This window comes from Scyliorhinus torazame, chromosome 21 (genome assembly GCF_047496885.1).
Source record: "Scyliorhinus torazame isolate Kashiwa2021f chromosome 21, sScyTor2.1, whole genome shotgun sequence".
In the NCBI taxonomy this organism is placed as follows: domain Eukaryota; kingdom Metazoa; phylum Chordata; class Chondrichthyes; order Carcharhiniformes; family Scyliorhinidae; genus Scyliorhinus; species Scyliorhinus torazame.
The window spans coordinates 62,263,004-62,277,896 of NC_092727.1; the positions used below are offsets into that span (position 1 = coordinate 62,263,004).

Consider the following 14,893-nt stretch of genomic DNA (forward strand, 5'->3'; position numbering starts at 1 on the left):
AGATATTAATCAGTATGGACGATATCTTGGACCTCGTGGAAGCTGCCCAAGTGGTGCTTCTGGTAGGCCGGGCGTATAGATGGCGGAGATGGTGGCAGCAGTAGTGTTGACAGCTAATCTGGGTGTCGGCCTCACCTCTACACCATACGCCGACCTCCATGTTGGTGATAGATCTGCCCTCGGCCACCCCCGTGACCTCCAGGGCCCATTCCTTGTACAGACTCTGATGTCCGGCAACCCGCAACCCATCTGGGCCCGCTCCCACCTCTTGTGGGCCAACTTCTCCGATGGGGACACAGAGGGGGCATCATTAGCTGCACACATCAGTCATCGCAGTGGTGGGGGCCCGGGGGGGGGGGGGGGTTGCTGGGGGTTGCTGGCCAGTGCTGAGCCTCCCACCTGATCATGGACCCTGGGGGCAGAAAACCCAACCCCTGCACTCCCCTGAGAGCTTCTGGATAATCAGAGGCCATTGGAGAGGAACATGCTGTGGTGATATGCATCACTCTAAATACACAAGGTGTTAATGTAGATACACTAGGACTGAGTAAACACTAGAGGGAGCACCAGAGACATCATGACACACAGACATTCAACCAATAGGTGAGTAAGATAGGACATGACCAATGGGCAGTCAAGACACTCAGAGGTGACACTACCACAAGGGGGCTACCCATATAAAAGGACAGGGCACACATGCTCTTTCGCTTTTCCACAGGCGACACTCAGAGAGACAGGGGCAGATCAGAGCATCACACCCACCGCTTGGATCAGAGCAGACTGGTTAGTTAGATTGAGTTACTAGAGTTAGATTAGCAGGAGAGTCGAACTCAAGTAGGAGAATTGTTAACTGTTCAATAAATGTGTTAAACCTATCTCTAAGTCTGAACCTTCCATTGTCAGAGTATACATCAAGGAAGCAGCTTATGCTACATGAAGAAGCATAACACAACACATGCTATCATTCTGACAGGTGCTGGTGTGAAAGATGGCAGGGAAGGTTCCGGCATTGCCTGCCCCTTACTGGTTATGCGCTGCTCCCTGTGATTATATAAAACCCTGCTACCCCATGCCAGGGAATCTCATAGAAACGTACAAAATTCTAACAGGATTAGACAGGGTAGATTCAGAAGGAATGCCCCGATGGTGGGGAGTCCAGAACTGGGGGTCATAGTTTGAGGAGAAGGGGTAAACCTTTTCAGACTGAAGTGAGGAGAAACCTCTTCACCCAGAGAGTGGTGAATCTCTACTACAGAATTCACTACTACAGAACGTAGTTGTGGCCAAAACGTTGTGTAACTTCAAGAAGGAATTAGATATGGCTCTTGGGGCTAAAGAGATCAAGGGATATGATGGGGAGGGGAAGGTGGGATCAGGGTATTGAACTTGATGATCAGCCATGATCATAATGAACGGCGGAGCACGTTCGAAGGCCGAATGATCTCTTCGTGCTTCTATTTTCTATGTATGTTTCTTTGTAAAACCTGTCATCTTAACTCTCCGACCACATCATTCTAGTAAATGTGAGGGGCTAAAGCCTTTAATTCAGTCACAAAATGTTGAAAAACTATCATTTCAACCAATCAAAACTTTTCTTTAAAATGTCCATCGTTTTCTTCTTGGCACATGGGGCCAGATTCTCCGATTCTGAGGCTACGTGCGGAGGATCCGTGGCATTTTATGTGGACAAAATCGGCACCACCCCCTCACCGATACTGCGACCGGTGAGGGGCTAGCAGCCGAGCCACGTAAAACGCCCGGCCGCCACAAAATAAACGGCCGGAGAATTGCCGGATCCGTGACCGCGCAGGCGCACAGTGACGATCTGCAGTGGTTGCGCCGTAAAACAAGGCGCCGGCTGTGCGCGGACCCGACCTGCCAGATAGTGCCCCCCTGGACACCCCCTGGCCATGCCACCAGCCCTTGCAGAAGCAGCACGGCTCCTGCTGGCTGTGTACGCAGCCGCCACGCCGGGTTCCCGCACGGCTGGGACCACACGTTCCCCGCGCCTTCGTGAACTCAGCCCATCGGGGGCAGAGCATCGGGGGAGGGCCTTCAGGTGACGTCCTGTGGCCATCCCAACGACATGCGGTGCGCGCCACGATGACACCGCTTTGGAGGGGGCGGAGCATGTGAAACCTGCGTAAAACATGCGCCGTCCCCAATTCCGTCGTAAAAAGGGATTCCGAGTTACTATTGGCTGTGGGTCCACTGGGCCTGTAGGAGTGGGCTGAGAGGGAGAAGTGGAGGGGCTGATAAATCAGGAGGGAGGTGGATTGCCTGTTGCCTTCTCGCCACCATGTCATTTACCCAGTGGCAGCCCTCCGCCATGTAGGGAGACGACCAAGTGAACTTTGGTGACCTCTCTACATGTTTGGAGTTCGGACCCTCCTAACCAGCACTCTGTGTCACACAGAGAAACCCCCCACAAAAAAATAGCCACGTCTGGGGCAATATTGCCCGAGGCCCTGGAAAAAACAGCCTCACTTATCTTACTATGAGGGAGCTCATCACTGTTTCTCTCGATTGGGCAGAGTCTCAACACTGACCATCATTCCTGATGGTGCTGAGACTGAAGAGCTGCATCCCTTCTGATTGGTGGGATGTCACCCCTTAAAGGAACAGGAGCCCTGAAAGCAGCTACAGGATTGGCAGGGGCCAAGGTGGGTTTGCCATCAGCTTTCTTGCCTGTCGTAAGGGCAACTGCCATCCAATCTTGGGCCATATTTTAGACAGTGTGGTTTTCATTTTTATATTATTGTTGTGATCATTTTGTTGCAATGCTATTGGGAGCATTGTGTTTTCGTGTTGTGAATTTGTTCTGATATTCGCATTGTGTGTTTTTGTTCTGCACAGACGGATATGGTGCAGAGGGCAGTCGTTAGTCACACTCTTGGAATCCATTTCCGTCCAAACAAAAGACAGATCAACTCCTGCAATATTTGCCAGCTGTGTTTTAACTCCCAGGTCAGTCTGGTACTTTTAATTTGGTCCAGTATACAGGATAATATAGAACAGGATAATACGTGAGGAACATTTCAAAACTACATATTGCTTTATGTTGGTGACAGAAAATACAAATGACAATAACTTGTCTGAAACATGGAGCAGCTTCTACGATGTGATCATGGGATCATACCCTGAAGCTCTCTCTTAGCCCATGTCTAACTATCCATCTTTCCCTCTCCTGCCCACCCTCCCCAACCTCTCCCCGCTGCTGTCCACCCTCTCCACTCCTGGCCCTCTCTCCCCTCCAGTACGTTCTCTCCCTCTGTCGCTGATCCTCTCTCTTCCCATTCCGTCCTTCTCATTCTGAAGTAAGAGAACCCAGTTGGTGAAGGATAGAATACTAGAGCCTCGTCTTTATTCACATATACTCTTTATTCACAGAGGCACATATCTCAGACTGTGCACTTCCAGCAGAAAGCAAAACTCTTTCAGTTCCTCTTCTGAGGAACAATAAACAGTTGAGTGTTCCATCTGGAACAGTTCTGCTGCCCCACTGTAGCAAAAAACACCTAAAACTTTGAAAGGAAACTTAAATTAAAATGTGATTTCTGCTATTGATGATCCACACTCTCCAGTATCATCATAGAATACATCAATTCAAACTTCCTCGCCAGAGACATGTGTAGCTGTGGAAGAGAGAGACAGTCAGTCAGGCCAAGTGAGCTTCTTGTCAGCCCACTACCTTGCCCAGTTAATGGGTAGGCCGAGAAGCAACCCATTGATCTGATCTGCTCCCTGATGCCCCAGCACTGTACTGAATGGGTAAAGATCAGAAACTTAAGGCTGAAGTGTAACCAGAAATTAAAAAGGAACCCCTTGAGACAACAGAAAAGGCATTGCAAAGTCCCACATTGTGCATAAATATGAAAAATAGACTCTTCCCTGCTGCAGAGATTACAGCTAACCATCTATTAATGGGACTGCCCTGTGCCACACCCTCCTGGCCAAATTCCCAATGACATAAAGAGCCCTCCACTCCAAGGCATTTGATGGAGGCGGTGGCATAGTGGTATTGTCTCTGGACTAGTAATCAGGATAATGATCTGGGGACCTGGGTTCGAATCCCACCACGGCAGGTGATGGAATTTAAAACTCAATAAAATATCTGGAATTAAAAGTCTAATGATGACCATGAAACCATTATCAATTGTTGTAAAACCCCATCTGGTTCACTAATGTCTTTAGGGAAGGAAATCTGCCATCCTTACCTGGTCTGGGCTACACGTGACTCCAGACTCACAGCAATGTGGTTGACTCTTAAATTCCCCCTCTAAAATGGCCTGGCAAGCCACTCAGTTGCATGCAACTGCTACGAAAACACAAAAAAGGAATGAAACCGGACGGACCATCCGGCATCGAACCAGGCACCGGAAATGACAATGGCAAACCCAGCCCTGCCAACCCTGCAAAGACCTCCTTACTAACATCTGGGGGTCTTGTGCCCAAGTTGGGAGGGCTGTCTCACACAGACTACCTGTGTGCCAAACAGCCTGACATAGTCATACTCACAGAATCATACCTTACAGACAATGTCCTAGGGACCATTCCCGGGTATGTCCTATCTCACTGGCAGGACAGATACAGCAGAGGCGGTGGCACAGTGGTATACAGTCAGGAGGGAGTTCCCCTGGGAGTCTCAACATTGACTTTGGAACCCATGAAGTCCCGTGGCTTTAGGTTAAACATGTGCAAGGAAACCTTCTGCTGATTACAATGCATCGGCCACCACCAGCTGATGAATCCGTACTCCTCCATGTTGTACACCAGTTGGAGGAAGCTCTGAGGGAGCCAAAGGCACAGAATATACTCTGGGTGGGGGACTTCAATGTCCATCACTAAGAGTGGCTCGGTAGCACCACCACAGGCTGAGCTAGCCGGGTCCTAAAGGACATAGCTGCTAAACTGGGACTGCAGCAGGTGATGAGGGAACCAACAAGAGGGAAAAACAGACTTGACCTCATCCTCTCCAATCTGCCTGCTGCAGATGCATCCATGACCGTATCGGCAGAAGTGACCACCGCACAGTCTTTGTGGAGACAAATTCCCGTCTTCACACTGAGGATACCCTCCATCGTGTTGTGTGGCATTACCACCATGCTAAATGGGATAGACTTCAAATAGCAACTCAAGACTTGGCATCCAAGAGAAAATGCTGGGAAATCTCAGCAGGTCTGCGAGCATCTGTAGGGAGAGAAAAGAGCTAACGTTTCGAGTCCAGATGATCCTTTGCCAAAGCCCCGTCAAAGCTCTGCTTTGACAAAGGGTCATCTGGACTCAAAAGGTTCGCTCTTTTCTTTCCCTACAGATGCTGCCAGACCTGCTGAGATTTTCCAGCATTTTCCCTTTGGTTTCAGATTCCAGAATCCGCAGTAATTTGCTTTTATGCATGAGGCACTGTGGACCATCAGCAGCAGCAGAATTGTATTCAACCACAACCTGCAACCTCATGGCCTGGCATATCCCCCAATCTACCATTACCACCAAGCCAGCGGATCAACCCTGGTTCAATGAAGAGTGCAGGAGCACATGCCAGGAGCAACATCAGGCATACTGAAAAATGAGGTATTGACCTGGTGAAGCTACAACACAGGACTACCTGTGTGCCAAACAGCATAAGCAGCAAGTAATAGACAGCTAAGCGATTCCACAATGAATGCATCAGATCTAAGCTCTGTAGTCCTGCCACATCCAGCCGTGAATGGTGGTGGACAATTAAACAACTCACTGGAGGAGGAGACTCCACAAATATCCCCATCCTCAATTATGGAGGATCCCAGCACGTATGTGCAAAAGGCAAGGCTGAGGTATTCGCAACAATCTTCAGCCAGAAGTGCCGAATGGATGATCCATCTCAGTTTCCTCCGGAGGTCTCCAGCATCACAGATGCCAGCCTTCAGCCAATACGATTCACTCCACATGATATCAAGAAACGGCTGAAGGCACTGGATACTGCAAAGGTTATGGGCTCCAACAATATCCCGGCAATACTACTGAAGCATTGTGCTTCAGAACTGGCCGGACCCCTAGCCAAGCTGTTTTCGTACAGCTGCAACGCTGGCATCTACCCGGCAACATGGAATGTGGAAAATTGCCCAGGTGTGGCCTGTACACAAGAAACAGGACAAATCCAACCCAGCCAATTACCACCCTATCAGTCTACTCTCCATCATCAACAAATTGATGGAAGGAGCCATCTAAAGTGCTATCAAGGAGATCTTACTCAGCAATAAGTGGCCCAAGATCTCAAGAAACTGCAGAGCGTGATGAACTCAGCCCAATGCATCACATAAGCTTGCCACCCGCACATTGATTCTGTCTACACCTCCCACTGCCTCAAGAAGGCAGACAGCATTATCAGAGATCCCTCCCACCCAGGCTTTGCCTTCTTCCAGACCCTTCCATCAGGCAGAAGATACAGAAATCTGAAGACCTGCACACCCAGACATAGGAACAGCTTCTTCCCCACAGCTACTAGACTCCTCCACGACTCCTCCTCGGACTGATCAGTTCCCTGTATGAACACTATTCACGATGTCCTATGCTGCTCTTGCTCATATATTTGCTTTGTTTGGCCCCTTGTAACCAATCACTGTTTGTCGATGTACCATTTGCCAATGTACTCTGTTGATTCTTCTTCTTTTGTCTACTCTGTCCGTACTGTGTACGTTTCCTTCGCCGCAGAAAAATACTTTTCACTGAACTTCAGTACATGTGACAATAAATCAAATCAAATCACGGATGCTCATTTTGGGTTCCACCAGGGTCACCCAGCTCCTGACATCATTAATAATAATAATGATAATTGCTTATTGTCACAAGTAGGCTTCAATTAAGTTACTGTGAAAAGCCCCTAGTCGCCACATTCCAGCGCCTGTTCGGGGAGGCTGGAATGGGAACTCAACCCGCGCTGCTGGTCTTGTTCTTCATTACAAGCCAGCTGTCTTAGCCCACTGTGCTAAACCAGCCCCTACAGCCTTGGTTCAAACATTCACAAAGGAGTTGAATGCCAGAGGTGAGGTGAGCGTGACTGCCCTTGACATCAAGGCAGCATGTGACAGAATGGCATCAAGGCGTTCTAGCTAAACTGGAGTCAATGGGAATATGGGGGAAACTCTCTGCTGGTTGGAGTCATACCTGACACAAAGGAAGATGGTTGTGGTGGTTGATGGTCATAGCGTCATAGAATCATAGAATTTACAGTGCAGAAGGAGGCCATTCGGCCCATCGAGTCTACACCAGTCCCTGAAAGGGCACACTACCTAAGCCTACACCTCCACCCTACCCCCATAACACAGCAATCCCACCAAACATTTGGACACTACGGGGCAATTTAGCATGACCAATCCACCTACCCCGCACATCTTTGGACTGTGGGAGGAAACCGGAGCACCCGGAGGAAACCCACGCACACACGGGGAGGATGTGCAGACTCCGCACAGACAGTGACCCAAGGCCCCCGGATTTGAACCCGTGTCCCAGAAGCTGTGAAGCAACAGATTTTCGAGGAAATTATAAATCAGCACTTCGAGTTTTCGCCAAAGGTCTTTTAATCAAGCATGAATTCATGGAGGGCTGGATAGACTCAAGTCATTCCAAAATGCCCTCTTTTCCAGAGGTAAAAGAACATATTTATATCATGCAGTAAGCAGTATCTGGGACAAAACACGGCTTTATATTAGAGAGAGAGAGACAGAAACAGCAGCCGGAGCCATGTTTTATTAACAAACCTTGGGAAATAAGCTGTCCCTTTCCTAAGCAGTAAAAGATCATGTTGTCAGCAAAACAATGTGCAGCTGTGCATTGTTTCCATTGTATGACCTTCTGACTATTACATACAGAACTCTTGGCTGAAATAAGGCTAAATATCCATTATGCTTTGCCAAGTGCCTATTCTCATGAAATATAGTCAAGCAGCTCATTTCAATTAATACGCTTAAGCAGACAACCAATCCACACACAAAAGTCCCTTCTACACAGATCGTCAATCATCCCAACACCAGTACTTCACTGCAGGAGTTCCTCAGGGTAGTGTCCTAGGCCCAACCATCTTCAGCTGCTTCATCAATGACCCCCTTCCATCACAAGGTCAGAAGTGGGGATGTTTGCGGGTGACTGACAATATTCAGCACCATTCGTGACTCCTCGGATAATGAAGCAGTCCATGTCCAAATGCAGCAAGACCTGGACAACATCCAGGCTTGGGCTGACAAGTGGCAATTTACATTTGCACCACACAAGTGCCAGGCAAAGACCATCTCCTACTTGAGAGGATCTAACCACTGCCCTTGACATTCAATGACATTACCATCTCTGAATCCCCAACAATTAACATCCTGGGGGGTTACCATTGATCAGAAGCTGAACTGGATGAGCCACATTAATACTGTGGCTTCCGGGGCAGGTCAAAGGTCCTATGGCGAGTAACTCATCTCCTGACCCTCAAAGTGTCTATCATCTACAAGGCACAAGTCAGGAGTGTAATGGAATACTCCCCACTTGCCTGGATGAGTGCAGCTCCAACAACACTCAAGAAACTCGACACCATCCAGGACAAAACAGTCCGCTTGATTGCTCCTCCTTCCACAAACATTCAAACCCTCCACCACTGACGAACATTGGCAGCCATGTGTACCATCTACAAAATACACTGCAGTAACTCACCAATGTTCCTCAGACAGCACCTTCCAAACTGTCGCCTACTACCATCTAGAAGGACAAGAGCAGCAGATATCTGGGAACCCACCACCTGGAGGTTCCCCTCCAAGTCACTCACCATCGTGACTTGTAAATATATTGCCGTTCCATCACTGTCGCTGGGGCAACATCCTGGAACCCCCTCCCTAATAGCACAGAGGGTGTACCTACACCTCAAGGACTGCAGTGGTTCAAGAAGGCAACTCACCACCACCTACTGAAGGGTAACTAGGGATGGGCAATAAATGCTGGCCTAACCAGCGACTCCCACACCCCGTATATGAATAAAAAAACTACCCCTAATGGCAAGACGAATGTTATGTTGAGTCCGGATTGCTGACAAGCGCGAGGAACTGGACGGTCTGCAACGTCATTCTCGGAGAATGAGAGCTGATCTCATTGAAACTTATAACATTTTTACAAGGTGTGACAGAGTATGTAGATATAATGTTGGTGAGGTCCCTTCCTGCTGCACTAAGGTTATCAATTCTCTTATTGTTACCTTGCTCTCTATTTAATTTATCACATCTTCCTCCACATGATTCTTGACCCAACTATTTAGTTCAAAGTCCCCTCTATCGCCCTCGTTATAAGACTCACCTGAACACTGTGTCCAGCACCGTTCAGGTAAAGACTGCCCTGACTGTACAGCTCCCACTTTCCCCAGTACGGTGCCAGTGCCCCATGAATCAAAATCCATTTAGACCCTAATAGGAGCAGGAGTAGACCATTCGGCCCACCGGGCTTGCTCCACCTCAGTATGGTCAGGGCTGATCTTGGGTTCCAACTTCATTTTCCCGCCTGATCAAATATCCTTAAATTCCCTGAGAGATCAAAAATAAGAATTTTTTTATATTTAATTAAAATTTACAGTACCAGTAGCTGTAAGCCAGTCAATTTAAAATCAATAGTGGTAAGGTTTTAGAAATGATAAACAAGCAAATAATTAATATGTGGTGGGAGAGGTTTGAGTTAATGCACAAGAAGTGGCACAGATTAGTAAAAAACACATCCTGCTTGAATAAACAAATTACATTTTTGATAAAATAACAGAGAAAGTGGATGAAGGGAATGTGATGCATTTTGCAGACGTGTTGTACGATATTCTGCTCCGCCACTGTCAACCTTTCCCATTGTTTGCACTCTCCGCTGCCGGGGAACTCTCGGCAGGGGGTCACTATTGGCGGGACTGATATTTTCCACCAGCAGGAACAGTCGGAAAATCGCACCGAATGGCACAGATTAAAAGAGTGCAGGGATGGACAATGATCATCTCCAACAAGACAATCTAATCAAAGAACATCGAACAGCACAGGAACAGGCCCTTCGGCCTTCCAAGCCTGTACCGGTCATGATACCAACCTTTGCCAAAACCCTCAGCACTTCCTTGTGCCGGATCCCTCTATACCCATTCTATCCATGTGTTTGTCATCTCCCCTTGACACTCACTAGCATTACCATCACTAAATCTCCCACTATCAACAGCCTGGGGATATTAACATTGACCGGAAACAGAATTTGATTGACCGTATAGATACTGTGGCTACCAGAGCAAGTCAGAGGTTAGGAATCCTGCGGTGAACCCCACAGATCCTGCCCACCATCTACAAGGCACAAGCAGGAGTGTGATGGAATGCTCTCCACTTGCCTGGATGAGCGCAGCTACAGTAACAGTCAAGAAGCTCAACCGCATTCAGCCCACTTGATTATTTTAAACATTCACTCTCTGCACCACCGGTGCACTGCAGCTCCCATGTGTACCATCTACAAGGTGTGCTACAGGAACTCACCAAGATTCCTTCTGTGTGTCGGGTGATCAAAGGTGATTCTATAGGAAGAAACAAACTATTTCTGCTGCTGAAATCCACATTCATGCCTTTGTTCATTCTGCACGTGACTTGCACATTTCTGACTGCCCTCCCACATTCTGCCCTCTGTGGAGTGAAGCTCATCTGCTGCCTCTGTCCTAACTCACAGTTAGTTATTATAACATTTAGTATCAAATGTATTAAACTCTATCACCCCTTTGCTTGCTGACTGGCTCCAGGCCCAGCTGCCAGAGGGCCAGTACTGAGGTAGTGCTGCACTGCCAGAGGGTCGGTACTGAGGTAGTGCTGCACTGCCAGAGGGTCAGTACTGAGGGAGCACTGCACTGCCAGAGGGTCGGTACTGAGGGAGCACTGCACTGCCAGAGGGTCGGTACTGAGGGAGTGTGCCAGAGTGTCAGTACTGGGGGAGTGCTGCACTGCCAGAGTGTCAATGCTGAGGGAGTGTGCCAGAGTGTCAGTACTGGGGGAGTGCTGCACTGCCAGAGTGTCAATGCTGAGGGAGTGCTGCACTGTCAGGGTGACAGTACTAAGGGAGTGTGCCAGAGTGTCAGTACTGGGGGAGTGCTGCACTGCCAGAGTGTCAATGCTGAGGGAGTGCTGCACTGTCAGGGTGACAGTACTAAGGGAGTGCTTCACTGCCAGAGTGTCAATGCTGAGGGAGTGCTGCACTGTCAGGGTGACAGTACTGAGGGAGTGCTGCACTGTCAGGGTGACAGTACTGAGGGAGTGCTGCACTGCCAGAGCGTCAGTACTGAGGGAGCACTGCACTGCCAGAGGGTCAGTACTGAGGGAATGTGCCAGAGTGTCAGTACTGGGGGAGTGCTGCACTGCCAGAGTGTCAGTACTGGGGGAGTGCTGCACTGCCAGAGGGACAGTACTGAGGGAGCACTGCACTGCCAGAGGGTCAGTACTGAGGGAGTGTGCCAGAGTGTCAGTACTGGGGAGTGCTGCACTGCCAGAGTGTCAATGCTGAGGGAGTGCTGCACTGTCAGGGTGACAGTACTGAGGGAGTGCTTCACTGCCAAAGTGTCAATGCTGAGGGAGTGCTGCACTGTCAGGGTGTCAGTACTGGGGGAGTGCTGCACTGCCAGAGGGTCGGTACTGAGGGAGTGCTGCACTGTCAGGGTGTCAGTACTGGGGGAGTGCTGCACTGCCAGAGGGTCGGTACTGAGGGAGCACTGCACTGCCAGAGGGTCAGTACTGAGGGAGTGTGCCAGAGTGTCAGTACTGGGGTAGTGCTGCACTGCCAGAGTGTCAATGCTGAGGGAGTGCTGCACTGTCAGGATGACAGTCCTGAGGGAGTGCTTCACTGCCAGAGTGTCAATGCTGAGGGAGTGCTGCACTGTCAGGGTTACAGTACTGAGGGAATGCTGCACTGTCAGGGTGACAGTACTGAGGGAGTGCTGCACTGCCAAATGGTCAGAACTGAGGGAATGCTGCACTGTCAGTGGGACAGTACTGACAGAGTGCTGCACAGCCGGAGTATGAGTACTGAGGGAGTGCTGCACTGTCAGAGGGTCAACATTGAGGGAGTGTTGCACTGTCAGGCGGTCGGTACTGAGGGAGTGCTGCACTGTCAGTGGATCAGTACTGAAGGCGTGCTGAACTGCCAGAGGATCAGTCCTGAGGGAATGCTGCACTGTCATGGGTCAACATTGAGGGTGTGCTGCACTGTCAGTGGATCAGTACTGAGGGAGCGCTACACTGCCAGAGGAAGAGTATCGAGGAAATGCTGAAGTAAGGGAGCAGCATTATTGAGGAAGTGTTGTACCATTATTGGAGGCCCGATCTTTCAGGTTAAATGTTAAACCAGGGGCGGGAGTCTCTGCTTGCCGACGCCGATTGGGCGGAGAATCCCTTTTTACGACCAAATCTGTGGCAGTGCTTGTTTTCGGATGCCCCGCCCCCTCCAAAACAGCGTCATCGGGGAGTATGCCGCATGCTGTTGGGATGGCCTCCGGATGTTCCCAGATGCTCCGCCCCTGATGGGCCGATTTCACGACGGCGCGGCTCACTTGTGCTCTCAGTTTTCGTGAACCTCACGCTGCCACAGTCCGGGGGAGCCGTGCCGCTGGCCGGGGGTCTTCGGCGAGAGCAGGGGGGACAGGTGGGGGTTGGTCCGGGGGTGGCGAGGGGGAGTCCAGAGGGTCACTACCTGGCAGGTCGGGTCCGCGCATGGCCGGCGACATGTTCTACGGCGCGACCACTGCAGGAATCGGCGAGGGTTCAGCACCGATTTTGCCGCCGTAAAACGTCACAGTTCCCACACCGGCGTCAGCACTTAGCCGCAGAATTGGAGAATCCAGCCCCAGGAGTCCCTCTCCTGTCTTTCGGGGGCATATGAAAGATTCTGTGATTGATGATTTACCTGAAGGCAGTTTCTGTTACTCCCCTCTTCGTGCATTCCTTCCTCATGTTGGTGTGGGCAGAGCTTCAATCTATTAGTCTGTGCCTGGCCTGTGTACTAATTGTAATTCTAACAGTTATCGCTGAGTGTGATCGCGGTCCTCAGACACCTGAATCCATTGTAAAGAAATCCGATCTTTTAATATCATCTCTTTGGTATCGCAGTACAAATTCTGCTCATATATCAGCCCATATTGAGCCAAACTGCCTTCCCTGGCAGAAACATTGCAGCCGAAGTTTAATCCCCAGATTTTCTATGTTTCTATTCCTCCTGAGCCTGCAAATTACAGAGAAAATCCAACCATGCTGCGTTCGCTCTGAACGATATGTGTTCGGTGTTCATCCATGAATGGAATTGCTTAGATCCGCAAAAAATGTCAGTTTAGCTCAATGGGAATATTTTCACCTGAATCACAAGGTTGTAGGTTCAACCCACTCCAGAGAATGAGCACAAAGCTTAGGATGATACTGCCAGCACTGAAGGAGAGCTACACTGTCGCAGATGCTGGGCTGGATTATTTTTTTGGGGGAAAATATTTTGTTGAGGCATTTAGAATTTTAACAATTGTACACATCAAATTTCAAAAAATAAAATACAACAATACAACCAACAACGGCCCCCCCCACCGGTCACAGACCCCCCCCCGGCCCGACCCCCCCCCCCCCCCCCCACTGGTCACAGACCCCAGCCAACATGGGTTACACAAACAATGTCACCATCCCCAACCACCCCTCCATTGGTTCTCCTATCCTTACTCATCTCTCCCCTGCATCCCCTTTCCCCCTCTCCCCCCCTAATTCTTCTCGAAGAAGTCGACGAACAGCTGCCACCTCCGGGCAAACCCCTGCAATGAAGGCCTCAAGGCGAATTTAATTTTCTCGAATCTGAGAAACCACGCCATGTCGCTAACCCACACCCCCAACTTCGGGGGCTCTTAGTCCCTCCATCCTAGTAAGATCCGTCTCCGGGCCACCAGTGTCGGAAAGGCCAGGACGTCGGCGTCTCTCACCCCCTGGGCTCCCAAGTCTTCCGACACACCAAAGATTGCCACCTCTGGACTCGGAACCACCCTCACTTTTAAAGATCTCTGACATGACGTCAGAAAACCCCTGCCAGAAACCCCTCAGCCTCGGCATGCCCAAAACATATGGACATGGTTCGCAGGACCCCCCCCCAATCGGCCAATTTCAATGACCAAATCGGCACCCCCTTTGTTTTAAAATCTAACCATGAATGAAACACTTGCCCAACCCATCCCCTCCTCAGCCTAATCTGGTCCCCCACCTTCAGTTGCGTCTCTTATAGCATGGCCACATCCGCCTTCAATTGCTTTAAGTGTGCGAACACACGGACCCTCTTGACTGGCCCATTCAATCCTTGCAGGTTCTTCCTGACCAGCCTGGTCGGGAGAGGGGGGGGCGCATCCTGTCACCCCCCCGCCCCCCTCCCACCCCCTGCAGATTAACCATAGTCCCTCTTGGGCCAGCTTCCATCCCGTGTCCCTCACTTCCCCAGGCCCCCCGCTCGGGCACCCACCATCATCAATCCTCCTCCCCTTACATTTTAAATACCCTTCCCCTGTCAGCAGTACTTCCTCCCCCAGCAACAACCCCTGCCCCCCACTCACCCCACATTGCGCTTCTGTGAACTAGCCCGCCCAGCTAGCCTGGTGGCCCCCGCCTATGGCGCCTAGCTTCCTACCCGCCCCCCCCGATTCCCCTCCCCACTGCTCGAACATTAGTGCAAACAAACCAAAAACAACTCCTCCCCAAACACAGAGACCAACCCCCCATCCCTTAACAAACGACAAAAAAAGCAAACCTGAAGCCGAAAAATAAAGAAATGGCCACAAACATAAGTTTTTTTTTTTAGAAAATATTTTATTAAAGCAGTTGTAATTTTCACAATTTAACATGTTGACATTTCTAAAACAACCGCGCGATCCGACGCATAA

The 14,893-nt window shown here is 49.9% G+C and overlaps 1 protein-coding gene across 1 annotated transcript in view; it reads left to right on the plus strand.

Moving 5' to 3' along the window:
* Nucleotides 1-14,893, plus strand: part of LOC140398055 (zinc finger protein 385B-like) — a 78,337-nt gene that overhangs the window by 26,573 nt on the left and 36,871 nt on the right. Inside the window, exon 3 of the mRNA XM_072486267.1 lies at nt 2,857-2,967. Coding sequence (XP_072342368.1) covers nt 2,857-2,967 — 111 coding nt within the window. The remainder of the gene's footprint in view (nt 1-2,856; nt 2,968-14,893) is intronic.